This window comes from Ursus americanus, chromosome 4 (assembly GCF_024610735.1).
Source record: "Ursus americanus isolate L20-20 chromosome 4, mUrsAme1.1.p, whole genome shotgun sequence".
NCBI lineage: Eukaryota > Metazoa > Chordata > Mammalia > Carnivora > Ursidae > Ursus > Ursus americanus.
In genome coordinates this window covers 32025620-32053151 of record NC_142130.1, presented here as the reverse complement: position 1 = coordinate 32053151, position 27532 = coordinate 32025620, and the positions used below count along the sequence as shown (strand labels likewise).

General features: G+C 57.8%; 1 protein-coding gene across 17 annotated transcripts in view; it reads right to left on the bottom strand.

Annotated features, from left to right (window-relative positions):
- Nucleotides 1–3650: 3650 nt before the first annotated feature.
- Nucleotides 3651–27532, bottom strand: part of TNK2 (tyrosine kinase non receptor 2) — a 46234-nt gene continuing 22352 nt past the window's right edge. For 2 of the 17 annotated variants that reach the window (XM_087861551.1, XM_045812571.2), the window contains exons 2-16: nt 22253–22433; nt 21106–21176; nt 18943–19164; nt 17818–17970; nt 17041–17318; nt 15452–15578; nt 14896–15042; nt 14718–14812; nt 9598–9792; nt 8100–8191; nt 7409–7531; nt 5441–6795; nt 5243–5338; nt 4953–5080; nt 3651–4473 (exon numbers count right to left, since the gene is read on the bottom strand). In XM_087861551.1, coding sequence (XP_087717677.1) covers nt 4467–4473; nt 4953–5080; nt 5243–5338; nt 5441–6795; nt 7409–7531; nt 8100–8191; nt 9598–9792; nt 14718–14812; nt 14896–15042; nt 15452–15578; nt 17041–17318; nt 17818–17970; nt 18943–19164; nt 21106–21176; nt 22253–22415 — 3252 coding nt within the window. In that variant the 5' untranslated portion in view covers nt 22416–22433 and the 3' untranslated portion in view covers nt 3651–4466. Of the gene's footprint in view, nt 4474–4948; nt 5081–5242; nt 5339–5440; nt 6796–7408; nt 7532–8099; nt 8192–9597; nt 9793–14717; nt 14813–14895; nt 15043–15451; nt 15579–17040; nt 17319–17817; nt 17971–18942; nt 19165–21105; nt 21177–22032; nt 22189–22252; nt 22434–26056; nt 26194–26218; nt 26640–27532 lie in introns of those variants that run through there. The other 15 variants (XM_087861547.1, XM_087861549.1, XM_087861550.1 and 12 more) reach the window with 15 other exon arrangements.

The window sequence follows — 27532 nt, the reverse complement described above, 5'->3', positions numbered from 1 at the left end:
CTTAGCCCGCAGCATCTTCCCAGGCAGCTCCTGGTTTCTTTCCTAGATTTAGGGGTGGTCTTCAGAGCCCCCTACCCGGTCCCTTTTCCTGGCATTAGATCCTAGCTGGCCCCTTCTGGCTCCAGATGGTGGGCAAACCGGTCCCCTCCCCTCCCAGCTTCGCTGGGATGAGTCCCCTTAAGCACCCATGGGCCCGGGGCCAGCAGCTTTTGGATTTAATGGATTTATTGGGCAATGACTTTACACAATCTTATCTCTTCACGATCTGAAATTTAGTCTGACTGCAATGTCTTATTTGGCCAATAGGTGGTGCTGCGTAACACAAAAGCACTAGTGCCCAGCAGTTCCGAAGATGGATTTCAGGGATCCTTATAATAATTACTGGAGAGAGCGTGCTAACAGCGCATAGCTACATAAGGGCTCGCAAATTTGCCACCTTCCACTATCGCTACCACCATCATACAGGAATAGCCATTTCAATGTAAATGTAGAAAGACAGAAATCTCAGAATAAAGGCAATTCTTGAACTTGAATACATTTTAAGAAAAACTCTGTTGTATGGTTCTTATTCTTATCATTTCAACTCAGACCAATGAAAACTTGACCCTAGACCAGCACGACCCTAGACCAGCACTGGCGCTGAAATGGCCTTTGGGAACACCTGCTCTAGCCAAGGATTCCAGGAGTTAGAGGTCCCTCCATTCCCCAAGGTCAGATTTCCATAAAAATTAATTTGCTTCAAATTAAGAACACCGTTGTGTTCCAACTGTGCAGTGAGACACGTCTACTAGACCTTTCCTCCACTCCTGGTTAAAGGGGAGCAGTGAGCCACTTTTAAGCAGAGCATTCTCTCTTAAAAACACAGGTTGGGGACTCCTGGGTGGCTCAGCCAGTTAAGTGTCTGCCTTCAGCTCAGGTTATGATCCCAGGGTTCTGGGATCGAGTCCTGAATCGGGTTGCTTGCTTAGCGGTGAGCCTGCTTCTCCCTCTACCTGCCGCTCCCCCTGCTTGTACTCTCTCTCTGACAAATAAATAAAATATTAAAAAACAACAAAGCAAAAAACAGAGGTTGACTACATCATTCCTCTGCCTATTCTCCTCTGCTGTCTCCCTTTGCCTACAGTCTAAAGGACTCAGGATATCACACCAGCAGCTCCATGATCCAGGCCAGCCTCACTCACCAGGATCAGGATCGCATAAAAGCAACCTCCAGCTCACCCCCAAAACACAACAAAAGGATGGCCTCCAGCCTTACCGAACTTCAGGACTTAAACCAGTCCGTTCCCTCCAGCTGCAATGTTGGCGTGCTCCTCACCTTCCTGACACATGCCTATTCTTACCGACAAGTCAGCACAAGGTCACCTACTCCAGGAAGCCACCTCCCCTGCTCCCAAGGCGCCTGGCACATAATGATCTTAGAGTACTTATCGCCTTGTTATAATGCCACAGTCTTCCGGGCAGATTGTCTGTTCAGCTTGTGTTCCCTCTTCAGGAGTTGACTCGGTAAGCTACCCAATGAATCCTTGCCGATTCATTGATTCTTCTTGTTGGCAAACAAGCCTGGGTCAGCTTTTTCAAAAGCCTCCCTTAAGATCTTTTCAATAAACCCGGGAGATGCTGGCAAAAGCTGGCAGGCTGGTTGGAGTGAGAAAAAAAGCAGGAAGCCCTAGGACTTAGGGAACTGGGGATCTGGCAAAAGTACATTGGGGCTCCTGATACTGAGGAGCCCCCGATCCTTTGGCGTCACCCTTGCAAAATACCTTTCTGAAATGTACTAGCTCTGCCGTCGTTTACTGAGAAACATTTTTAAAAATGGAGTTGAGAATGTCCATGATCTATAAAAAGGAATGACTCTGTAACAAAAGAACAAATTATTTCAAAAAAATAAAATGAAATTAAGGGAAATGGGAAGAGAAGACAAGTGTGGACCAGAGTGGTGGTCAGTGAGTAATGTAAGCTACTGATAGAAACCGCAGGAACATGAAAAAATAAAATGTCTAATGATTACAGTTTATTGGGTCCTTGTCATGGTCCATGCACTAAGCAAAATACTTGATCTATGCAACCTTATTTAATCCACACCTCCATTCTAGAAAGCAGGGATGACTGTCCCCCAGCTTATAAACTCGGAAAGCTTAAGTAACTTAACTGAGAATGGGATCCAGGTCTAACAGCAAAGCCCAAAATTAACTTAATATTACCTTCTTCTCTTTGGTGATATATCGTGACCCAATTTTTTTAGGGGCCCCTGGGTGGCTCATTCAGTTGAGTGTCTGCGGCTCAGCTCATGATCTCGGGGTCCTGGCATCGAGCCCCGCCATCAGGCTCCCCGCTCAGTGGGGGAGGTCTGCTTCTCCCCCTCTCTCCCCCCACTCGTGCTCACACACTCATACGTTCTCTAATAAAATCTTTAAATATTTTTAAATCACAGTTAAATTGAATTCTTGACTTAGTACACAGGGTATGCAGACATGTCTGGATCTGAAGGCTCCAGACCTCCCAGGCCTGAAGGCCCACCGGGCAGGCCAGCCTGGAGCAGCAGACACACAGCCCCAGGCCCATCCTATATGGTCTTGGTGTTGTTTTTAACAAACCTAACCCATCAGCTTCCTCTCTCATGATTTAGCTCTCTTCCTGCTCAGATGCTTGGTGAAACTCAAAGGGCTAATTCCCTTGATCCGGTCATTTTCTAAGAACTACTAACAGACTCATCATTTACTTTTTTAAATGGGCCCAGGGTATGAATAGGCGGCTCGGAGAAAAGGAAATACAAATGGCCCAAATCATTTTTCATGTTTATTCACTCATGAGAGAAATGCAAATTAAAACTAGAGAGACCTGTCTGGCTGGCAAAAATCAGAAAGCTCCGTAACACATGGAAAGCCCTCCCGTGCTGGTGGCGGTGGCTGCCGGGACACCCTCCCCCGTGGAGAGCCAGTCGGCGAGACCCATCATTTGAACACATACTCTGTGGAGTTAGTTCCACTCCCGGGCACGCAGCCTTCAGATTGACTTGCAAGTGAAAAATAATCACATAGGCCATTTATTGCAGCCATGGTTGTAATTGTAAAGGACTGGAAACAACCCAAACACCCTTCATCAAAAGGGGCCTGGTCAAACAGACTATGGCACATGCATGGAACCCCAAAGAAGAATGCGGACGTTGTTCAGTACGGCTATGAACGCTTCAAAGCACCGTAAGCGAGAAAACAAGACTCTGACGCTGAAGGCAGCCTCCCGGGAGGAGAGGTGGCGGCGGGGGCGGGAGACTTCGCTCTAGGCTCCTCCATACCTTCTGAGTTTTGAACCATAGGAAATAGAAAACCAAAACTGAAATACATACTGAAGCTTTCCTTATTTCAGAAGTTTCTGGTTTAGCTCCAGCTCTCTCTGGCAGTATACCCTGCCTCTGGGAACTCTAGAGCAAGAACATGGGGACTGTGAGTCCGTGACTACATGGGGGGGGGGGGGGCTCTGCCCTCTGCCAGCCCTGAAGGGGAGGGAGCCCCGAGGCTCACCCAGGCCGCACTTCCTCCCTCTGCCCACAGGTGGCGCCACAAGGCCCGCTGGCCGGACAGATGGTGGCCTGGGAAGCCCTGGGGCCTCGGGCTGCTGACCAAGAGGCAAAGAAACAGGCAGGCACAAGTAAGTAACGTAAAATAGAAACTAGCTTTATTTCTCTGGAAGAAGCAGGGATCCACAGCTGGGGCAGCAACTTTGGCGGCAGACGTTGGCAAGAAAACATGGAACAGCACAGGGGAGGAGCAGGGTCAAAGAGGAAGCTCTGGTGTCCCTCCAGGGCAGCTGCCCCCTTGGTCTCCTTCCAACCCTGGGGCCTTGGGCCCTGGTCCCTGCCAGAGAACAATCTGGCACCCTTGCTCTGCTTCCTGAGCCACTTAGGGCTATTTCCAGGCACAAGATCCTAAGACCAGCCAAGTCCCATAACGTATCCATGGCGAGGCCACAAGTCACATTCTCTCCGACACCCCAACTGCCCACCAGGGGGATCCCTGGAGAAGGGCCCTGCCCCGGGGAGGGCCTGCTGGGTGCTGGTCCGCCCTTCTGTGTGGCCAACACATCCTCCCTGCACGGGTCAAGCCTGGCTTCCCCGCGGGCAGAGCCTGGGGACACGCTCCGGCCACAGGCCCCACACCAGGGGCTGGAGCCAGAGGCAGGTCAGCTGCAGGGCCTGCTGAGGCCGCCACCAGGCCTGCCTTCACAGGGCTTCTTCCCACCCCTTGGCTGAGAGTACCAAGGGCTGATCCAAAGTTGTGGGGACAGCACTGGGTGAGGGAGGGACGGCAAGGCGGGGCTCCCGGTCTCCTACTGCCTTGGCCTGGCTCCGCCACTAGGAGCAGCAAGTGGCAGCAGGTCCTCCAGGCCCGAGCGGGGTCTCTCCCCACCCCTGTGAGATGGACAGGCTCAAGTGATTCCTTCAGGGCAGACCCTCTGGCTCTCTGGACATCTCAGCGCCTAAAGGACGGGAAACAACCAGAAAGCCCCTCTATCAACAGAGGGGCCGATGCAACAGAACAGGGAGCGTCTAGTGTGGGTGGGCACAAGAAGGCCTCTTGGAGCTAGGCTAATCAGTTGAAAAGTCAGCAACGATTTTGGAACTTATCGTCCTGGGATGCCTTTTATCTTTAATAACAGTAATAATAAGAACAGCAGTAACGTTTCTTACACTATCAGACTGCACAACAGGCGCTGTAAACGACCCCCACGGGAGGACAGGCTCCGGGTCCCTCTTTTACTCATTAGTTCATTTGAACCAAGGGGCTAAAAAGTCTCAAGGCGCTTAGGAGAAACCGTGTTCAGCCAGAACTGTCTGCATTCCCAGCATCGGGCTGCCTGCCCCACCCCAGGCTGGGGAGCCCCGCATCCCCGGACCACGCGTGGCCCGCGAGGTGTCCTCCGGGACAGGGCTCCTCGAGGGGACGGGGCTCACTCACTTGTGGTGGGCAGGGCCGCAGGAGCCCAGAAGGTGGCAGCCGGCTTGCTCCAGGTTCCAGTCGCACAGCTCCAGCACTTTGTGGCACTCGCTTCGCGGCCGCAGACCCAACCCGAAGAGCTGCTCCACCTGAGGGGAAGAGGGTGCGGCCATGGGACACGCGGGGCTGAAGCGCACTGGGAGGGGGCGGAGAGCCGGAGGCGGGAGGGCGGGGAGGGGCAGGGGAGGTGAGAGCGGCAGCACCAGTCTTCAGGGCCCCTGCAAGCCAGAGCGGGCAGGAGGTGGCGGTACCTTCAGATACTGGGCAGCCCTCTGCACGCTCCAGCTGTGGCTCTGCAGGGCCGCCTGGCACTCCTCTGTGGTCACCCCATGCACCATGGCCTGCAGCTGGGCACACCCACCCACCTACCCGTCAGCGCCACTTGGGCCCATTCCTCTGGGGCCCTGGGGCCCCTGCCCCTCCACCCGGCGGCCAGGCCCGGCACTCACCATCTGGATCTTGTCTGCCGGCCGTCCAGCCTCTGGCCCGTCCCCAGGGCAGCCCCTCTGTGGCAGCCGCGCCGTGGCCCTCAGGGCTGGTGGCCGGGCCCCTGGGTTACTGTTGTTGGTGGAGAAGTTGGCCTTGGGGTCTGGGGCGGCCTGGGGCATCGGTCGAACAGTGGCCGTGGGGGCGGCAGGGGCTGGGGTGCTGGGCGGGGGCAGCAGCAGGGGCCCAGGCAGGGGGGCCGGCTCTTCGGGGCTCTGCGCCTCACGCAGGAAGCGCTGATAGCGCTCCAGGTAGGGTGGGCGCTCGGGCAGCAGGTAGTAGTGGGTGCTGCTGACCTTCTTGCCGTCGCGGACAATGGGCAGGATGCAGGGACCAGCCCGCGGGCCAGGCGCCTGGATCACTTGGGGTGTGGCATACTTGGGGTCTGAGGCAAAGCTTTGGGTGGTGGGCATGGTCTTGCCCGGTGAGCTGGAGAGCCGGGGCGGCAGCGGGGAGCTTCCGGGCGGTACCAGGGGGCTAGGGGTCCTCGAGCCTTGAGGGGACAGGGGCTCCCGGGGAGGCACCCGGGGAGGGGAGGCTGGTCCAGGCCACCGCCCCATCTCCTCCTCGCCTGAGGGGGCCGGCGACAGCTCGCCACGTGGGCGAGTGGGCCTCGGGGGGATGGGCACGCGGGGGGGCACCTGGGGCTTGTCCTCACCCACTGGGGCCGGGCCGGGAGAAGGGCCCAGGGAGCCCACCGGGACCTGCAGCTGCCGCATGCACTCCTGCTGCAGCGCCTGGAAGATCTCTGCCGTCTGGGCCGAGCTGGGCGGCTTGCTCCCACCCTGGGGTGGGAGGAACAGACTGTCCTCCAGGGGAGGGAGCAGCTGCGCCTGCTCGGGCACAAAGGCGTAGTTGGTTTCACCCTGGCTGGGCCCAGCACAGACCCCTGCACCCACTAGGGTGCTGTTGATGGAGCAGACCTCAAAGTCATCCTCATCCTGGGCCACATCGTCGTAGGCAGGAGGCGGGGGCAACGGGCGCGCGTCCCAGTCCACCACAGGCGTGGGGTGCAGGGGCCGGGGCAGGGCCCGCGTGGGGCTCTGTGGCGGGGTCTTGTCCAGTAAGGAGCAGGCGTCCATGGCCAGCTGCGCCAGCGAGAGCGCGCAGGGTCGCGGGGCGGGGACGACGGGCTCCTCGCCAAAGTCAATGAGCGTGACCTCGCCCCCGCCGCCACGACCTGCCTTGGTGCCCGGGACCCGAGCCGAGGGCTTCGCTAGCCACAGCCCACGGGTCAGGGCTGGTTTCCGGAGGCCCAGCCTCTTGAAGTCGCTGGACAGGGGGTCCTGGTCCTCACTTACGGGGTCATAGGTTGGCTCTAGGATAGAAAGGGAGACCCCAACAGGAAGGCAGTGTCAGGCAGGGGAACCGGGGGAGAAAGGCATGTATCTTCCCCCAACTCCCCACTCCCACTGCCCCCAGAGGTTAGCCCTCGGCTGCCAGAATTCTCAGTGCACACCAACCCTGTTCAAACAGGACAGAACCTGCTCGCTCCACACGGGCTGATGCGCCCCTGCCGCCGTCTCAGCTACAGCAAGCAACACCCCGCAGCTGCCTGACACCCCAACACACAAGACCCCAAATACCCTGGGCTCCTGGGCCCCGGTTAGTAATCACTTACCCCACCCCATTATGGCACACCATTAGTGCAGGCAGGGGCTAAGGGCACCCCCCCCCCACCCAGGGCAGCAGGCACTCCTGACCAAGCACCGTGAAAGCCCAGACACAGCCCCCACAGGTCCCAAATACTGCGGCAGGGCCAGGCAATGGCACAGAGGTGGGCGCCAGGACCCCACACTTGCTCCCGAAGCCCAGGCTTTTGGGGGTTGGGGGAGAGGCAGGCATGCTGGGCCAAGGTCAGCAGTAAAAGCTCACAGCACACACCCCACGTCCCCTCCCACACAGCCAGCCAGCCCACCAGGGCTCTGTACCTTCCAGAAGGAGAGGAGGAATGAGAGGAGAGAGGGGACGGGGGCAGGGGCCAAGGCATCGAGAGCAGCCCCACTTACTCTGAGCGAAGATGGCAGGCTGAGGTGGGCGAGGTGGAGGCTCCCCTGCAAGAAAGGCCATGCGGAGAGTAGAAGGAGCAGAGCGGGACAGACAGAGGACAGGGGAGGGAAGACAGCCAGACGAGAGGGCAGAGTGTGAAGAGAGACAGAGAGAGGGCAGTGAATAGGGGCGCGTGAACGTACGAACCCAACAGCAATGGGAAGCAGTGGGGCGGCAGGATGGGGAAAACTGTGTTCCGGAGCGACAGGCACAGGATCCGGGAGATGGATGGGGCTCCTGGCCAGCGGGAAGCCCGTGGGGTGGTTTTGGCTCGGGAGAGGACAGCAGGATTAGGGGGAGTGAGGAGAGCCAGCATCTGAGCACGGCGGGGAGGAGGGAGGAGGGAAGCTGAGGCGGGCCGGCCAACACAGGAGACCGGCCGAAGATGCCCACCTCGGCGGATACAGCCGCCTCTCATCTCCCACCCCACAGCCAGCGGGAGCCGGGGCACAGCTGTCCCCCTGCAGCCCTGACCCAACTGTCCCCGAGCCAGCGCAGCCGGCTCAGCGCGCTCGCAGACGACAGTGCCTCTTCCTGGGCAGCTGATGAACCCGGGGCAAGCTGGGCTCTTACTTTTCACCCTTCCTAGATGCTGGGTGGGTCGGGAGGTGCTCAGTTCTACGCTCAGCAGGTCAGGAGGGTCCATGGGGTTTCCCAGGTACAGTCTGTGGGGAGACAACCGGATCAGAGGGGGGAGGCTGGGGGAAGAGTGTGCAGTGGTGAGAGTGGGGAAACCTCAGGAGGAGAGGCCCGGGGCCAGGCAGAGAATAAAGCCCCGAGGGCGTGCAGGGAACCTATCTTGCCCAAGCCCCGCACAGAGCTGGGTGGGGAGCACAGGATTTCCAACTCCCTGCAGCTCCCCGAAGACTGTACCCAGGGGAGGTGTCAAGGAGAGAGGGCAGGGCAGAAGTTCTGACTATAGGCTGAAAGGCCTGGGCCGAAGAGGCTCCAAGAATACCCCACAGGAGCAGAGATGGCCCTCCGCAACTGCCATGGCACCCCTCCCACGCCTGGCAGCCACCTGCGGGCGCACTCCTCTGACGCACCCCGGCCTCACTACCCTGTCAGGGTGGGCCAGAGGCACCCTCTTGCCCCACTGCCCGGTGGAAGAGGGGCTGGGCCACCTGGCCTGCTCCCGATTCACCCTCTCAAGCCCTGTGCTGATTGTCAGGCCCTGGGACTTAGTCACTGGGCTGATTAAAGCCTGGAGGAATGGGGCTGGGCTGGCTACAGCACGCCAGGAGCAGGGCAGAGGGCGCCGGGGCCTCCTTTCGGAGGGCGTCTACATACCTCGCCCCAATACCCTCAGGCCCGCGCCTGGCTCTTGGGAGGTAAGAGACACCAGCTGCCCCCCGCCGGGGGCTGCTGCGCTCTGGTGTGAGGGCAAGGGGGAAGGCCTACTTCCCGGCACCTCTCAGGGCAGAACCGAACGTCAGGAGAAGTCAGAGGAGAAAGGGTGGCCTGGAAGCCCCCTGGGGCCGGTAGAGAGAGGAGCGGCCAGGTGGCTTGCTGGGGCAGGGCACTCAGGAAGTGACTAATTCTCTTGTCCTCCCCAGATGCCCCCCAGTGACCTCATCCTTTCGTTTAAAGGAGACTGAACCCCCCCTGCCAGGCACAGAGTGAGCAGGCAGCTGGGGTGCTGCCTAACCTTCCTTCTGGAGTCTCCCCACAGGGAGCTCTTTCTCTGCGCCTGCAGGTCTGGGAACACCAGCTCACTTGACCCCCGGGCCAGCAGGCTCAGTGTCCGGGACCCCACCAGCCGAGTGGGAAGCTACTACACAAACACTGGGGAACATGACAGCTTTCCTGCTGAGCCCCTTCCAAAGGCTGTCCCCAAGTCCCTTTTCCTAAGGCCAGTGTGCCGGCAGGGGTTCCACCAAAGAGAAGTGTGTCTCCATCCTTTGAAGATCCTAATCCCGGTTCTGTCTACAGGGAACAGCTTCTGGGCAGTGAGACCCTCTGCCCCACAGTTGTGACAAGGACCTTGGAAGCCAGCGAGAGCCTGTGTGCTCAGGGAGGGGCTGCAGACTCTGGAGCCACAGGAGAACCCCCTACCCCCAATCACACTCACTCGTCGATCTTGTCGGGGAAGCCCCAGCAGTGGCGGGGGTCACTGTCGCCATGTCCCGTGTGGATGAAGCTATTCTGCAGGGGTTGACTGATGTCCTGGGCCGACAGGCCAGCCACGGAGGTCACCACGTTGCGCGGGAAGGGCCCCACACACAGCGTCCGAGTGTTCTGCCCACGCCACCAGTAATTCTCAGCCCTGCTCCACAGAGATGACATGATGAACGCCAGGGCGTGATGGGGGGGGGGGCAGGGAGCAGGATCCTTTTCATACCAAGCTCTCTAGCCATGATATATGACAACTTTGACAGAACGGGGCCTGAGGGCTACGGCCCTGAGACCAGGGTGGTCTGCCATGAGCCTGTCTGCCCCATGACCAGTCACTCCCCTGGTACAGGCCCCAGCTGTTTGCACACACCTTACCCCAAGATACCTAGGTGGGTCAGACAGCTTTTCCTACAGTTTACAAATAAGGAAACAGGTTCAAACAAGTGACAGGACTTGCCTACAGTTCCCAGACAGATCGTAGCAGACCCAGGATTCAAATTCTGTTGTTAGTCTGCAAGCCAGCACCCTTCCTACAAAGCTGCCTCACCTCCTTCCTCCTGGCAAGGCCTGGACCCCCACCCTCTGGCCACCGAATCCTGCTCTTCAGCCCAGTTTCCGGGCATCCTGAGCTGCAGGGTCCAAAGGAGCACCACAGCCTCAGCACTGGGCTTGGAGCCAAGCCCTCCAACTACACTCTACCTCCTGCACGCAGCCCCTCGTGCATTTGGAAGCACTCAAAGCAATCCACGCTGTCCCATCACCGGTTCTGTATCTCCAGTGCCTTCCACAACCTCTAGGCAGGGCTGTGGGACCCTCCCCCTAACCCCCAGCCGTCTCCTGGGGAACTCTACTCTTGCCTTAAATACGAAGTCTAGAAAGGGACCCAGCTTCCCAGTGTAGCCAGACTGTGGGACCACCAGCCCCTCACTCTGATCTGACAAGAAACCTCTGCTGATGGAGCCTCAGCCCGGCCTGGGGTGGGGGTCAGGGCAGGAGGAGGCCCTCTTGGACACTTCGAATGGCAGACTGTGGCTCCTGCATCTGTCACCAGGATCACTCACACCTGACAACGTGGGCGGGCTCTGAGCTAGGCAGACAGAATGACAGCCTCATGCCGCTGTGGCGGACATGTGTGCCTACCCAGGCAACCCCATCCACGCGGCCGGGAGCGTAAAGGTCTCCTCCAAACTGGAGCCAGACCGCAGGGGCCAAGGGGGGATGAAGGCGGAGCTCCTGGACCCTCCTCTGAAAGGTGATGTGGCCCGTTGGGAGCAGCATGACCTCGCATCACCTGCTCTGCAGACCACAAGTCGAACCCCACGAGTACGGCAGTGCTTGGGAAGCCAAGAGGTGGGGCAGGGGAGGGCTGGGAGCCCAGCCTCCCTATAAACAGGGCCACTGACCAGCCCACCACCAGACACAGCAACCCTGTGATTACACCCTGCCCTGGGGTGGGAAGGGCAGGAGAGGAAGGAAGAAGAGAGGACAACACCCAAGAACGGACAAAGCCCATCGGAAAACAGTAGGGCCATTCCGGCCGCTGGGAGCTGGCTGAGGCTGATGTCTTCCCATGAAGCAGGGGTGAAGAGGGATGCCTGCCACCAGGGGACCCCGCTGCTGCTCTCCCCCCTCCCTCCTGCACCAGCTGGCTCCCTGGGTTCTGCGTGCCTCTCCACAGACTTTCTCAGACACCAACCCCAGGCTGGACGTTGGACTCCGCTCTCCACCCCTCTTCGGAGGTGCTCATTAACCTGGGTGAGGGAGGCAGCCGAGGCAGAGAGGTCGTTCAGCGGAGAATGGAATCATGTCCAAGGCCAGGTCTGCCCTGTGACCATGTCCTCCCTGTGGACCCTGAGCAAGGCCAGACTGGCAGGAGGAACAGAGAGCCCCTCCGCCCCTTTCCTTTTGCCAGCACAGCCAAAGTCCTCACACAGCGGCTCCTCTGGACCCGCTTCGGAGAGTGAGAGACACCAACCCACCTCCCCTTATTACAGGTATGGCCGAGGCAAGAGCCCCCATGACTGCTGGGAGTCCCGACATCATTTCCCACAAACACTTTGCTCCTGGGGGAGGGGAGTTGGGAGACAGGGCATGTGGAAGAAAGAAAGAGAGACACCCTCGGAAGTCACATCCCAAGCACACTCAGAAGCAGCATCCTCCCGAGAGGGCACAGATGTAACTCTTGAGATGGCCAATGCTATACTGCGCTGCCTGCCTAGCCCCCTCTATGGTTTGGTGGGACCCAGGTGCCAGTGGCTCAGAAAGGCCACCCTCCCCACCCGGCCTGCACTGGCCACACCCACTCCCCCGAAAAAACAGACCAGAGTCTGCAACGGGAGGGTCAGGCCCACCATAGGCAGACACTGCGGTGCAGACAGAAGTCCCCGGGGGAGAGAGAAAAGGGCCCAGCACCTCCAGCGAGAACTTTCTATTTCCTGCTGCCTGCCAGCATCCTGGGACAGGCAAGAAGCAGACGGGCACCTGGGAAACCAAGGCCTGAGCTGAGAATTGCCTAAGGCTGTCCCTGCTCTATTTGGGACCAGCTTCTGGAAATCTCAGCCCCCTGTCCCAGTCCTGGCCTAAGGTGGTCCAGTCCAGAAACGGCTGATAAATGTTGCATAAACATTCTGCTCAAAACACGGCCCCCACCCACTTCTCTCTGAGTGACCCAGGCAGCCCCTGGGTTTGAGGGACAACCCCCCGCCTCTGGACCAAGCAGAGGCTCCGGGAACCAGGCCAGGCCAGGGCCCCGAAGACAGATTTCAAAACCTGTCTCCCTTCTCTGGTTCTATCAAAACGGAACATGGAAGTGCTCCTGGCCACCCAGCTTCGAAGCAAGAGCCCCCGGAAAAGACCCGTTCGTCATTTGTTCCTCCATCTAGACAGCACCTCACAAGCGCGACAGAACGTCTGGTGTCCCCTCCCTGCCCACTGCCTGGCGCCCCGAGAAGCACTGAGCTGGGGACGAGGGGATCCCAGACTCGACCTGGAAACAAACACCGGCACCGCTTCCACAAAAGGAATCCAGGGCTGATGGAGGAGCAGAGAGCTGAGAGCCCGGCTAAGAGCAGACGGGAAGTAGAGACCCACACGTACAAGCCCAGACCCCAAAAGCCACAAGTGAACCGACAACCCCTCCACCCAGAGACATGGAGACAGAGTCAGCCAAACAAACACAGAGACATTTGGGCACCGAGAAAACAAGGGGGCAGAGTGAAAGCTCTGGAACCACCCGCACACAGGCCCATCCCCAAAGCCTCGCCGGCTGTTGTGGCCTCCTGCCCCTCACCTCCCACCTCCTGAGCAGCTCCAGGAACCACGAGCAGGCACTGTGGTCCAAGTCGGCCGTGGCCCGGGAGGAGGAGCCCAGCTAGCCCACACTGGCAGGCCGCTGCAGGGCCAGCAGCTGGGGCCAACCCGAGCCTGGGACGCAAGGGTGGGGCAGGGCACGACCAGGGTGCCTCCCAAGAGGAGTGGCTCCCCCGGGGCCCCACCTGCTGCCTGCCTAGCTCTGGTGGTAACCCAGGGCACCGGCTCCAGAGACACACACCCAGAACACAAGCAGCAACTGAGTCACCCCCTGGGGAACACTGGACCCCCGCTGACAGCAAAGGATGGGGGGAAACAAAGCCCTGAGGGCTACAGTGCACAAGAGGGGTCAGGTCCAAGGTCTTCAGGCTCCTAGAGATAGGAATGGGTATAGATCCAGACTTCTGACTTAAGGCCCTGCAATGCCCCTCCAGATGGGCCCTCACCCTCATCTTCCTATTTCTAGAATGTTCCCCAGAGAGCCATACCTATAGTCCCGTCTGGCCCCCAGCCCCAAATCCAGAGACTATCTTCCTTCCTGACCCCTGGGCCTCTCTCATCCTAAGAGTTTTCTGCTTTTGTCCACCACCACTTACCCCCCAAACCTCCACCCCCACAACTCGTTGATATTTCATTTGTATTCCCAGATACTGGGCCCAAAGGCTAGGGGAGCCCTGGTCTGGGGAGGAGGTGCTGGGGCCACAGTGGGGGCAGGTCATGTTCCTCCAGAACCATCCTGGGCTCCAAGGCCTACTCCATCACTCTGACTCAACCCAGAAGCTCTCGTCTCTTACCAACCCCCATGAGGCATAGGATTTAACTAAGAATCCCAGACCCCCAAACCTGAGGTCCAGGTAGAAAGGGCTCTGTGGGAAGCGACCCCTGCCCCCATGCCTGCCTGGCCCTGAGTCACAGAAGCTGGGAGCAGAGGGGATTCCCTCTGCCTTGCTCCTCTTCCTGGTCCTCCATGCTCACCCCTACCCCAAAGGCACCTCAAGCCTGCCCTGCCCCAACCAGTTCCTCAGCCGCCCTGGGGATCAGATAACAGAGGGTGGGGTGAGTGGTGGGTAGGGCCTCCTGGGCAGAAGGGCTCCAACAGGGGCTACAGGAAGGAGACGTGACTCAGGAGATGCCACCTGGAAGCAGAGACAAGCATCCCAGGTGTCTGGCGGGAGGGAGGGGTCAGGAACAGAGGGCCCTGAGATGGGGACTGGGGGCAAAGGAGCCCAGGTGGGCAGCCCAGCAGAGAATGGAGGGGAGCCCCAGGAGGGGGCAGTGGGGCTCAGTGGGAGGGCCGAGGCTGCAGGAAGAGGCTGGGTTGCTTTGGGGTACTGATAGGCACCCAGGTGGGTAGTCAAGAGTCCCTGTCCTGGGAGGAGGCGAGAAGGGAAGGGGGAGATAAGAGGAATGTTCAGGAGTTCCAGAGTCCCTAGTTGTGGCCCCGAGGCCAAGCTGGGCCACTTCCTACGCCTCACCATAACGGCAGCTTGGCTATGACCCACACAGCCAGGGCTGGAGCCCAGTGGGAAAAGGGTAAAGGAGGTGGCCTTGGGCAGGGAAATTCCCTTGGAGCGGCAGCATCTGGTACTTAACCCCAGGCGCTCAAGAGCGAAGCCAGGCCCGTCCTCCCCTTACTGCACAGCTCAGGCTCCCCCAGCCTGTGTTGTCATGGGAACCCTGGAGACAGAAGAGCTCTCAGCCAGCAGGCCCCTCCACCCCCACCCTGCGCCCTTCCAGGCAGTGCAGGTGCAGCCCCGCGCTCCCTACCTTCCCTCAATGACGGTGATGACATCGTTCATCTGGATGTGCAGCTTGTCTGGTTCCTCAAAGTCCTGAAGGGCCCGCATGTCCGTGGGCTGGGCCTGGGGGCAGAGACAGGTCACGGCCCGCCTGGGCCTGACCCCTGCCTGGATACCCCAGCCCCGGGGCGCAGACCAGCCCTCACCTCCAGCAGGAAGTCCCGCAGGGCCACAAAGGTGGGTCTGTCCTCTGGCTTGTGGGCCCAGCACTGAACCATAACGTTGTAGATATCCTGGGGACAGTCCTCAGGCCGTGGCAGACGCTCTCCCTCCTTGTCAATCTTATGCAGAATCTGGCGGTGGGACGGTGCAGTGTGAGCCGAGCAGAGCACCCAGCTCTTCACTTCCCACCTGCCCTCCAGCCCATGGAACCACTGGAGCTGGGGGCCACCATGCCTGCACCCCGAAGAAACGGTCTGTCTCCAGGAGCCTATCCCCGGGCCCCTGACCCTTACACTCTGGTTGGGGCCTCTGGGTAGGTGGCCATGGCAAGGGAAAAGAATGTGAGCAAGCCCTAGTCTGTCCCTCTCCTCACCACTGGGGGCCCTTCTCTCTACTCAGCTGAGGGGTCATATGCGGACACAGGACAAGGGGGACAGGGGCCCTAGGAAGTAAGAGCCAGTTCCAACAGGGCCAGGTTGGGAGCCAGGAATCCAATCAACCCCCACCCATCCTGTAGGGCGCACATCTCCAGCCTCTCACCTGACTTCCATTGAGGCCAATCCAGGGCTCCTGGCCATAGGTGAACATCTCCCACAGTGTGACCCCAAACATCCAGGTGTCACTGGCATGGGAGAAGGTGCGTGTCTTCAGGCTCTCAGGAGCACACCTGGCAGAGGCAGGGGTCAGACAGAAGGCCTCTCAGAGCATGCCCACCCACAGCAGCTCAACGGACATAAAACATTCCCTCAACAGCATGTTGTGGGCCTGTGTGCCAGGCTCAGCAGCAGCAGGCACTGGTGACACGTGCTAAGTGAACAGGGACAGGACTCACTGACTGTGGGATGCACACACTTGGAGAAAATCATCTGTGCTCATGTCTTTATTCCCACGGAGCCTGGGTGGGATGAGGGTGAAGTCTGCAGGTCAGGGAAGCAGTGGGGGGGGAAAGGTCAGAGGCTCCAGGAGTTGGTGAGGGGGAGGAGAGGGGATAAAATCTCAGGCTGTTTTCTAATTGTGGTGGGAGGATGACAATTTCCGGATTTGGGGCAGGATCCTGGGATTTGGGTCATTTCAGCAGGAAGGTGTGGGTGGAAAATTTGGATAGGGTCTGAGGAAGAACCGAAATGGCTGGAAACAGTTATACCGGCTTCACCCAAATATCCCACAGTCCCTCTGGAACTCCCTTTTGGGTGAGACAGAGAAATGCCACCTCAGCAGAGCCAGGAGAGGGGTATTCCCGGGTGGGCTAAGGGGCACAGTGATGGGAAGCTGACCTAACACAGCACCAGAGACTCTCTCCTGGGACTGGAGAGCTGGCCCTGCCACTCAAAGGGGGTGGGACCCAGGGACAGTCCCTCAAGATCCCCAAGCCTCATGTTTCTCACCTGTGAAATGCAAGTAACCATGATCTGCTCATCTCACGGTGCCACCGTAGGGGGACTTTATCATTTACCACCCAAACCAGGGTGCCTGGGTCTGAAGGCAGTGCTACTGACTACTCTAGAGCAAGAGGCATAATCCGGAATGTGTGGTCAGCCTGATGTAAAATCAGTTACCCATGAGGGGAGCTGTGCATCCTGGGTTAGAAGGATTTTCTGGCAAGGAGAACTAAACCCTGCTTCTCACACCCCAAAGCAAGGAGACCACACTCCTTCAGGTGCATCCAGAACCAATGGACTATGGTGGTCGCAGCACAGGAGAAGCTCAGAGAGGGGCCAGGGCAGGGCCAGGTACCCCCTCAGTGTGCAGGTGACTGTCCCTGGTCAGCCTGCCAGGCCCAGCGTGGTCCGGCCCTGCCTGCGGCCAGCTCTACCTGGGACATCCTTGCCAACCAGTCTGCCTGGCTAACTTCTGATATTTCAAGAGCTTCCTATGGAGTCCTCCGGGAAGCCTTTCCGAGCCCCCACAGCACTCATCCCCGTGCATTGCCCTATCTGGCACACAGGCCCAGAGAATTCCTACATGGACAGGTGGATGGACTGCGCACAAGAATGGCGCCCCGGGCCCAGAGAAGACAAAGGCTACTGTGGTTGGAGAAGCCCTGGAGGCTCTGAGGCCTGGGTGTGCAGGGACCGGGACAGGGCAGGACGGGGTCCAGGCCCTGTGAGCCGGCGGCACCTGTCCCTCACCAGGCAAAGGGCACCTTGCGATGCTCTTGCATGACATAGTGGTCATCATTCTGGGGAAGTGCACGCATCAACCCGAAGTCCCCGATCTTGACCAGGTCTCGGGCGGCCAACAGCAGATTTCGGGCAGCCAGGTCACGGTGAATGAAGCGCTTGGACTCCAGGTAGCCCATGCCCTCTGCTACCTGCACAGCATAGCGGCTCAGGGTGCCCAGGAGGAAGTGGCCCTGGTGCTTGCGCAGCCGGTCCAGCAGCGATCCGAGCGGCGCCAGCTCTGTCACCTGAGGCCATGGGGGAGGCAGGAGGGGTAAGTGTGGCTGAGCCCTGCTCCTCCCTCAGTGCCCCATGCTGGGCTCCCAGGCCCTCTCCTGAAGGCCTGAGCCACACTCCATGCTCCTTCCTGGCCTGCCCTCTGGGGACCTCTAGGACCTCTCCAGCTCCCCAAGCTTCTCCCTCCAGGTAACATGGGAACCCGAGGCCCAGAAAGAAGCAACGCACAGAGGCTCAGATTAGAAATTCTAAAAATGAACCTCTAAGGCCAGCCCCTCCTCTGAGTGCAACTCTGTGCCAATGAGCACAAACAAAAGCCAAAGACGGACACGGGCTCCAGCGGACACGGTACCAGCCTAGGCCCCTCGGAGCCACTCTGCCGCATCAGTGGGGGACCAAAGCGTCCCTCATCAGGATGGAAGGACGAAGCCCAGAGCAGGCAGGGCGACGGGCAGATCTGGGGGTGCAGAGACCCTGCCTGAGCACCCGTCCGCCACCCGCAGCACTCACCATCTTCATGGGCGGCGTGAGCACCACACCGTACAGGCGAATGAGGTTGCGATGGTCAAGCGAGTGCATGGCGTTAACTTCCCGGATGAAGTCGTCCATGGCCTCCGGCTGGCTCAGCACGTCAGGCTTCAGGCACTTCACGGCCACACTCACCTGCCCGGAGTGGGCATGGGAAGGCGTCAGGACAGGCCCCAGGCCCCAACACTCTGAGCCAACCTGCTCCTCCCTCCAACTCAGTCCAAACAGCCCTGCCTCGGGTCTGTTCACCTGGATGGGTGAGCACGTCACAGGGGCCTGTGGCGTGGCTGGGGCAGGGCAGCCTCCCCTTCCTGGGAAATGCCCAGGTTAAATAAGAGATGACCAGTGTGATGACAGAATATTAAAATGTTGTCATAAAATGCAACACTAAAAATGTCTTTGGTGTGGAAGGAAAATGTTGTAAACATAGTGCAAAAAGGGGCTCCTGGGTGGCTGGCTCAGATGGTTAAGTGTCTGCCTTCAGCTCAGGTCATCATCTCCAGGTTCTGGGATCGAGCCCCACATCGGGCTCCCTGCTCAGTGAGGAGCCTGCTTCTCCCTCTCCCGCTTCCCCTGCTTGTGCTCTGCCTCTCTCTCTCTCAAATGAAAAAGTCTTAAAAATATATACATATATGGCCAAAAAAGGAACCTATGGTGACAAAATCAGAAGAGTGCTTCCCTTGGAGGAAGAGGATACTCAGTGGAAGGGGCAAGAGGGCGCCTTCTGGGGTGCTGGGGCTGTTCTCTATCATGATCGGGGCAGTGGTTACATAGGTCCGTGCATACGTAAAAATTCGCTAAGCTGAAATGCTAACTCTGCTTCCTCTGAGTGGCGTATTACAAAAAATTGTTTTTTTCTTATTTTTTATATAACTTCCAAAGTTTTATAATAATTATTTTTAAAATTGAAAAAAAGAAACAGATGTGTCTAGTTAAAGCTGAGCGTGGAGTCCAGAGGAAGCCCCTTTTCGACCTGTGCCCAGCCCCATTAACATCCCAGTAGAGGGGAAAGATCTGCCTGGCGGGGGGGGGCACGGGACACGACTGTTCCAGAGTCTCTTAGAGGCCTGTCCCTCCGCCACATCCCACAGGACCCAGAAAGCTCACCGTCTTCCCCGAGGGGGCATCCCACTCGCCCCTGCGCACCACGCCAAAGGAGCCATCTCCTAGCTTCTCGAATAGATGCAGGTCCTTCTCCCCAATGAGGCAGGTGAGGCTCTGCAGAGGCCCTTCTCCTGCCGGGCCCCCTGGGGTGGGTGAGGTCTTCCGGAAGGTGCTCTGAGAGTGATGAGGGGGGAACTCAGCCTCCAGTCGCTTTCCACTGAACACCTGTTTGAAGGCAGCCAGGGGCCAGATGGAAGCCTGAGGCCCCGGAGCCAGTCCCTCAGTCCTGCCCCACAGGATCCTCAGTTAGGCCTCCAGAGAGGTCCTGGCTTTGCCAAACTGCCAGGGGGCAGCCTGGCTGCAGGCCCTCCCCTCCTCCAGACCACACCCTCAAACGGGAACCCACAGTCTCAGTGTGGCCTCAGGGTATGTGCCAGAAATGGACTGACAGGCATGTAGCTTGTGACTGCTGTGGCCCCACACCCAGCTGTGGGGTCAGGGAGAGCCCAAAGCCACTCCAGACCCGTCTTCTGCACCACCTGTCCCTCCCTGTCCCCCTACCCAGCACAGACTCCAGCCCCTAACCCGAGCAGAGGGGCAGGAGCCTGAGGGGCCCTCCACAAACACCTCCCTTTCCATTTTTAGCCCTGGCCCCTTCTCTGGGTTGCCCATTTGGCGCTGTCTGTCTCCACCCTCCCTGGGGAGCTGACTGCCCTTCATCCTGCCAGGAGGAGAGGATAATTTGAGCCTGAGGTTGGACCGTGAATGTGTGTGTGGCGGGGCGGGGGGGGCGGGGCAGATGAGGCAAGGCCTTGCTGGGGAAGGGCCTGGGAAGACAGCTGGGCTTCTGGAGGGGCACCTAGAGCCGAGAGCTGAGAAAGGAAGACTGGAGGGGACTCTGCACCCTGGGCTGTGGAGGGAAGGGGCCAAAGGTCAGGGGACAGGAGGAAGGGGACCCTGAGTAGCAGAGCTGGCCCCATCGATCTGACTTAGCCACCCGCACCGGGGCATCCAAAGCCTTGGCCTCAGGCTGCAGACTCTGTCCATTTGGGCCCCTGCCTCCCAAAGGCTGGCAGAGCCTTATCTGTATGGGTAGGGGGTGTCTCCAATCTGAGGGCCTCTTCTAGCCACTGCTCTGTCCTTCCTTCCCATAACTAAACTCCCTTATGTTTGCAAGCAGTGCTCAGCTAACAAGACCCTCCACAGCCTTTACCTCAAGGGACCTTCTCCACCGCCCGCTGAGGTGAGCCGGACAAGTGCCGCCAGCACCCTTACTGAAGACAAGCCTCAGGTCTGGAGAGGTTCACTGACCCACCTGAAGCCCTCCTGTGTGGTGGGTCCATGACCCCTGAATCCTGGCGCGCTGCACAGCTCTTCCCTCCTGCCTTCATCCGCCCAACAAACTCATCCTTCCCTAAAACCTGGGCAAGGGACCAGGACAGTGTCCCCAGAAAAGGCCACAGGCTCCCAAGAGACAGCCCCTTGGCCAGATCACAGCCAGGGAATCTATGCTGCCCAATCCTAGTCCAGCTGTTCTGCCCTGCCCACCCCGCCCCCACCCCAGCCCTGAGGCCAGAAGCGGGGAGGGAAGGCCCTGGCTGGTTCACTTCCTCTCGCATTGTCTTCCAGACAATGGGCAAAGTTCCACTGAGTCAGACCAGGGACTCACCACTCCATAGACCCAAATTAGGGCAAAGGGAGAAGGGGGGCAGGCTACGGGGAAGGAAGCTGTCAGCAGGGCCAGATGACCAGAGAAACCCCTGTAGACTAGGGAAGGTGGGGGAGGAGGGAAGCAAGGCAAAGATGTCCTGGGTCCAGACAGTCCCCACCACTCTGCCCTGGACACTGGCCCCAACAGTCAGACAGAGCAAGGGCTCAGGTTACGGCGCACTTGTCAAGGAGCGCCTGTTCCACGCCCAGCGCGACTGCACAGCGGGAGGGGATGTGAAGCCATTGCAGCACACAGGCTACTCATGTGCCATCTCTGGTGGGGACGAGACACTTAGCCGGGCAGTTCTACAAGCCCTGTGCCCAGTAAGACCCTGGAGGAGGGAAGTCTGTACCAAGGACGGATGACACCTGCCTGGGAATTGGGGCGTTTCCTAGGACTGACATCACAGGGAGGCCTGCGAGGCTGCCCACCCCTCTTGCTCCTCGTCCACGCACCTTGCTCATCCAAGACTTGCGTTTGCACATGGCCTTTCTCCTCTTCACAGCCTCCCATAACCGCCTCTGGCCTGCAGGGAAGGAAAGGGTTTCAGATGTTGTTAAGGGAGCTCACAACTCGTCTGCATGCTTCCTTGGTTCCCCTGGGGTGGGTCCACCGCTAGACAGAGCCCAGCACAATGACACCAAGGAGACGGACCATTCCAACCAACCAGGGGCACAGTTAACCAGCCGGCACTCCACTTCAGGCAGTGGCTCTCGAATTAGACGGAGGTGTTTAACCACCAAAATTGAACAGCAGTGGTCTTTTTCCAACTCTCAAGAAAGTTAAAAAAAAAAAAAAAAATCAAGGTAATGGGTAGAAGTTGCCCAATTTTGAGTTTTTTCTCCCATAAAATTTTATTACCAACTATAGTTGGTATAGATACCAACTATCCGAGCCAAAACTAGCATATGTCAATGTCTAACTTAGCATGTTATCAGTTACTCAGCTATTTTAAGTTGAATGTACTAATAAGTTTCTAATGCTCTACAAGGAATACCATGGCTTCTAGATGTTATAATCAGTACTTTCAGGACAAAGACACAGAAAAGAAATGAGTTCAGCCGATACAGCAGATCTGGTGAACGGGAAAGAGACAGAACGCGCTCAGTTTACAGCAGATCTTTGTGAGAAAGAGACAGGTTAAGAGAAAATTAGCAAACCATCTGAAGGTTTTTATCTTCTCGTGTTCATACGGCTCTCTGGACACTGACCCACCCCTCTGGTGTTCAGGATGGTGAACAGAGCAGGCTCAATCCCACATTTGTCGCGGAGGAGGAGATGGAGGAAATGCATCCGCCAAATGTCTGAGCAAGCCGCAAGGGTGTGTCTAATCCTGGGTGTCCAGAGTTTTAAGACTTCACTCTCCTCAAAGTCCAGTTCACCTTTACAACTGCCAACTGCTCTCCCGCGCTCACGGTGTGCGGCAGCTACCGATGCCCCGCCACCCCACCTTGGGGGCTCCCGGACAGACAGCGAGCCTTCTCAGCTATGCCACCCCATGGAATGAGGAGGAGGGCTCTTCCATGCAGTTGGCAGTCCTGAGGACAGAGGAGGTAAATGGTCAGTGGGGAAGCAAGCAGCAAGGCCAATGTTCCCACCTACCAGGCCGGCCCATGCCAATCTTCTCCAGGTCCTCGTTCTTGACATACTCAAAGTGGGACAGGCGGGTAACGTTGAGGTCATCCCGGAGCCGCAGGAAGTACTGTTGCAGCTGCACCTCGGACAGCAGCTCCAGCAGCCAGCCCGTGCCCTCCTCCGGCTGCATGCTGCTGCTCCCCAGCCTCTGTGGGGAGGGAAGGACGGCTCAGGGACCAAGGGGTGCAGGGAGGTGGCGGGGCACCCCGCCCTGAGTGCCCTGGGCTCACCCACATCCTACTAAGTGGCTTCAACGAAGGACTTGAATCACCTTCTTGCTCCCCAAAACAGCTGTACAGAATGCCCTGTACCCCTGTGGCCCTCTCCCCACCAGCAACAAGGGTAGAATGGGGGCAGCTGGAATACAGTCCCAGCCCTGGCGTCGGGGTCTTAAGCCCAAACTCTGTATCTGTGGCTAAGTGACCAGAGGTCAACCTCTCTCTCTGTTCTCAGAGTCACAAACCCTTTGAGAACCATGAAAACTATAGATTGTGTCTCTAGGAAAATAGACACATTCTTACTCATATAAAGTTTGCATTAAAAAATTGGGGAGGAGCACCTGGCTGGCTCAGTCCGAAGAACATGTGACTCTTGATCAGGGTTGGGAGTTCGAGCCCCACACTGGGTGTAAAGATTATCTAAAAATAAAATATTTTTAGGAGTGCCTGGGTGGCTCGGTCAGTTAAGTATCCAACTCTTGATCTCAGCTCAGGTCTTGATCTCACGGTCATGCGTTTGAGCCCCACACTGGGCTCCATGCTGGCTGTGGAGCCTACTTAAAAAAAAAAAATATATATATATATATATATATATATATATAGACACACATATTTTTTAGTTGGGGGGTGTGTGCAGGGTCCCTTGAGACCCATCCATAGGCTCCCCAGACCTGATGAGCCCCAGAGAAAGCACGTGGACCAGATGAGCTCTAAGTTCCACCCAAGGCCTGATATCACCAGAGTCTCTCCCCCCAGATCCAAAGACCATCCCACAGGAGATCACTCGAGTGCTGTCAAGACCACACGAGTGGAAGACTGAAGGGGAGCAGAGGGTGGGGTGGGCTTTTATTTATTTTTTAAAAAAGATTTTACTTATTTGACTGAGAGAGAGAGCACAAGCAGGGAGAGTGGCAGGCAGAGGGAGAAGCCGGCTCCCCATCCCAGGACCCAGGGATCATGACGCTTAACCGGCTGAGCCAGCCAGGCGCCCCTGCAGTGGGCTTAGATGCCGGCTCGAACACGCAGCCCTGCTCAGCTCTATCCACGGCTGTCACTGCAGACCGCTGCTCAGCATTGTTAAAAGCTCTCCATTTTTTCAAGAAATACTGGAAATCTGAATCTAGATGTGAAATCTCGCCATTAAAATTCTTTTTGAAAAGGTAATATGTGCACATGATAAAATATGCAAAAGGCACACAGGAGCCATAGAGTGACATTCCCTGCCCTACTGCACAGTCACCTAGCCCCCCGCCCCCAAAGCCAGCTGCCATAAACGCCTTCTATGTACCCTTCCAGACTGTTTCTCCCCCAAAACATTCACCCATCAACCACATCATTCTGTTCCTTGTTTTCACTTAACATTACAACTTTCTCCTGACTTTTTAATTATGTCAACCAATTCAAGTTTGAAACACACACACACACACACTCTGTGCTGGCCAAGCAAAACACAAGTGCAGGCTATAATCAGCCAATGGGCCACCAGTGAGTGACCTCTGACCTACACTCTCTGTGGCCCAAAGAGCACACAGGCACCCTTGAAACCAAGCAGCCTGACCCACTGGACCCAAACCCATCCTTGTCCAAGTAAGACACTTCAGAGCTGAGGACTTGACCAGCCCAACCCCTGGCCGCGTTCAGTCCCCCACCAAAGAAGACCCACAAGAGGAAAAAGGCCAGTGACCCCTCAACACCCCCCCAAGTCAGAGGTGGCCTTGGCCCCCAGCTCGCAACACAGGCCGCACTCAGAGAAGCAGATACTAGCAGCTCAGGCCTAACATGCGCCTCCTGCCCCCACAGCTCCCAGCGGTGCCGCCAGCCCAGCACCAGGACTTCAGACCTTCCCAGGCAGCTCAGGGCAGTACAAAGAGTGACGAACGGGAGAGAGAGGTCCTCAGTTCAAACCCTGGCTCCTCCACGAAGGCAGCAGGGCCACAGGGGGCTTTCCAAACTTCAAGCTGTGACCCTTCACCCAGATGGTTCTCATGAGGGCTGTATGGCCCTCTAGGGGACATTCTTGGCTGTCATCATGCTGGGGGGCCGCTAGTGGCATTTAGTGGGTGGCTGGACACAAGAACACAAGTTATCCTGTAATGCACAGGGCAATCTCACCCACTGTCCCGAATCCCACACAACTTAGTTCATGCAGGTGAAAAACCGGTATATAATCATCTGAACCTAGAACTGAATTCCATCTCACATATGAACAAAACAGTATTTTGCAATTTCAATACACACTGAATCCGTCCTAGACTGGAACACGTAAACTGAGGGAAAACTGGCCTTTGTTTTATTCAGAACTTACCAAAAGTCGTTTGCTAGTCAGAAAAACGTCACTGAAGGCAACCCACCCTTATGATTTCAGAACGCGCCTCAGTGAGCAGCTGCAGGCGCTGCTTCCATGGTGGTTCGAGGCCCAACACTGACCGCTTCAGCGTGTCGGAACGTCCTGACAGAGCACAACACCTGAAATGTCACCCCACCTTCCTTTCGTGTCTCCTTCGCACTAGACGTCATGTTGACTGACTATACGGTAAAAAGGACATGTTTCTATGAATTTTATTTAAGAAGAATAACAATAAAAATAACTCTAACACTTGAACTACACTTATTATACGCCAGGCAGAGTTCTAAGCATCTAGCTGTATTCACTCACTTACCCTCAACAAAACTATCTTATGCACAAAGGAGTGTGGACATAAGAGGGCAGGACATTGCTGCTTTCCAGAAGAAGGTCCCAAGGGTGCACTGTGAAACTCACTGACCCAGGCTGCAGCTCTCCAGAAGAAGGTCCCAAGGGTGCACTGTGAAACTCACTGACCCAGGCTGCAGCTCTCGGCGGCCTGGCCAGGCAAGGCCAGCCAGTACTTCCACCATCACTCCCCTGGCCCCGGAGCGAAGGGACTGCACCCTCTGCATACCCCAAGATGTGCCTGCCAGCAGGGCGAGCAGTCTAAAGACCCCCTTCTCTTCTTGCCCAGTCTCCCAGTCTCAGGGCTTCTGCCTCCCCACTCCCACCCTCCTCTGGAGGCAGCTCTCCTCAGAACAGCTCAAAGCCATGCCCTGGGGAGTGAGGACTCGGGGAGACACAGAACCCTTCCCCTGAAGCTGCTCAGAAAGCACAGTCTGGCCTGTTTCTTTTCCCCGAGACACCAGCGAACAGACGTCCCTGCTCGGCTGGACACTCCCCTCCCTGCTCTCCAGCCCCAGGAACAGGGCTGCTCTGCGTAGGGGTGTGTGGGGAACTGGAAGAACACTGGGATCCCAGTGAGAAGAGAGCAATCAGGGTCTCAGTCCTGTCTCTACCGCCAGGCCCAGGGTGAGCCTGGACAAGCCCCCTCCCCTCGGCTAAATGCCCCTTCCACACCAAGTTTCTTTGTCTGTGAAGCACAGGGAGGGCACTGCCTCAGCTTCTCCCCCCTCCCGCTCACACTCTCCAGTTCTGTGTGTGCCGGGCCCCAGCACAACCACAGTCCCACACCTGTGTCTGACGCATGGCACGGCGCTCTCCTGGCACGCACACTTCCCGCGTACATTTTTCTAACACACTCACCAACCAGAATGCAGCAGCCGAGGGGAGAGGCCCCGAGCCCAGAACCCCTGTCAAGCCCTCAGCCATTCCCAGTCTTGTACTCTGCCCCTCAGTGAACTGCTGGCTCTGGGGGACTGACCCAGTCCCCGGTCAGTCCTACCCACACCCCCAGCCTCCACTCACTGTGTACAGGCGTCGCCGTAGTCTGGCCAGGAGAGGGAAGGAGAGCTCTAGGCCAGGGAACCGACGAGCTGCTGGCATCTCCACGGAGTTGGACCCCCTGACCAGGTCACTGGGGCTCTGGCCCAAGAAGTGGGGGAGCAGGGGCTTTGGCTCCTGAATTCAAGGTTCTGCCCAGAATGGAAGTTGACCAGAGGTCTGCCCCAGGAGTCCCGCAAATCCCACACCAGGGGTGGGAAATGGGGCAGAAAAACAGGGTGGGCCCCTTTTCCCTGCTGCACAGCTGTTTCCACAGCTGGCTAGTCTGGCTGGAGCAGGTTAGCTCTTCTCTGGGTTGGCTGCAGCCTGGGTCCTCTGTCCTGTTTCTCTGACTTCTCTTCAGTGCAGTGGTCACAGCTCAGCCCTACTCCCTGGCTCCCCCGCCTGACCGCCCTCCCTCCTTCCTCCCTCCCTCCCCAGCTGAGCAGCTCTGACACTGGCTGCAAAAGGACCTTTCTGAATCACTGCCAAGAGGGTGGCGGGAATGGGGGGACTCTTCCTCCCAGCCACCCGCGCTGGCCCCCCTGCCTCCCCATACACAAGGCCCCCTGTCTCTGGCTTCCACCCCAGCCCCCATAGTGGCAGACAACTCCTGGGATTTTAGGGTGGGGGCTATGTGAATCAAGCAGCAATGTACAAAGAGGGGCTACAGGCTCCCATATGGACTTGTCTGGGGTTGTGGGGGCTAGAAGACAGCCTGAGTTGGGGGCTTGGGCCCCAGACAGTCATTCCTGGGCCCTGTAGGCAGACCCTTCGGAGACCCTCCCCCATCTCCAAGTCCCAGCCTTGGCTGGGCGTCTCCTGGCTCAGGCCCTAATGTGGCCCTGTTACCCTGGTGCCCGACGGAAATAGGAGGCCGGCAGCCTGCCAGAGTGGGGCAGTCCAGCCAAGAGCGAGGGGGGGTTGTGGGGGTGAGGAATCTCCACCCCCTCCCCTGGGGTTGCCTTGCACTGCCCACAACATCCAGGGTGCCTCCTCCCCCAGACCAGCTGGCTAAGATCCAAAGCCCCCTCAAAACAAACAAATATGCCCCTAGACCCTGCTGGGATGCCCCCACCCCAAAGCAATAAGATTCCAGACTATAGGATTTTTCTTGTATAGCACCCCCACGCACAGACAACAGCCTCAGCTAAAAGGAACTGGAGACACTCCATCAAGCCCCCAAAGGCCCCCCATGTTCCTACAGCTGACAAATGATCCCTCTGCCCCTCCTCAAGAGTGCCAGCTGCTCTTACACCCCCCTCACTACAGCCCCCAGACACACCTGACAGCTGCAGG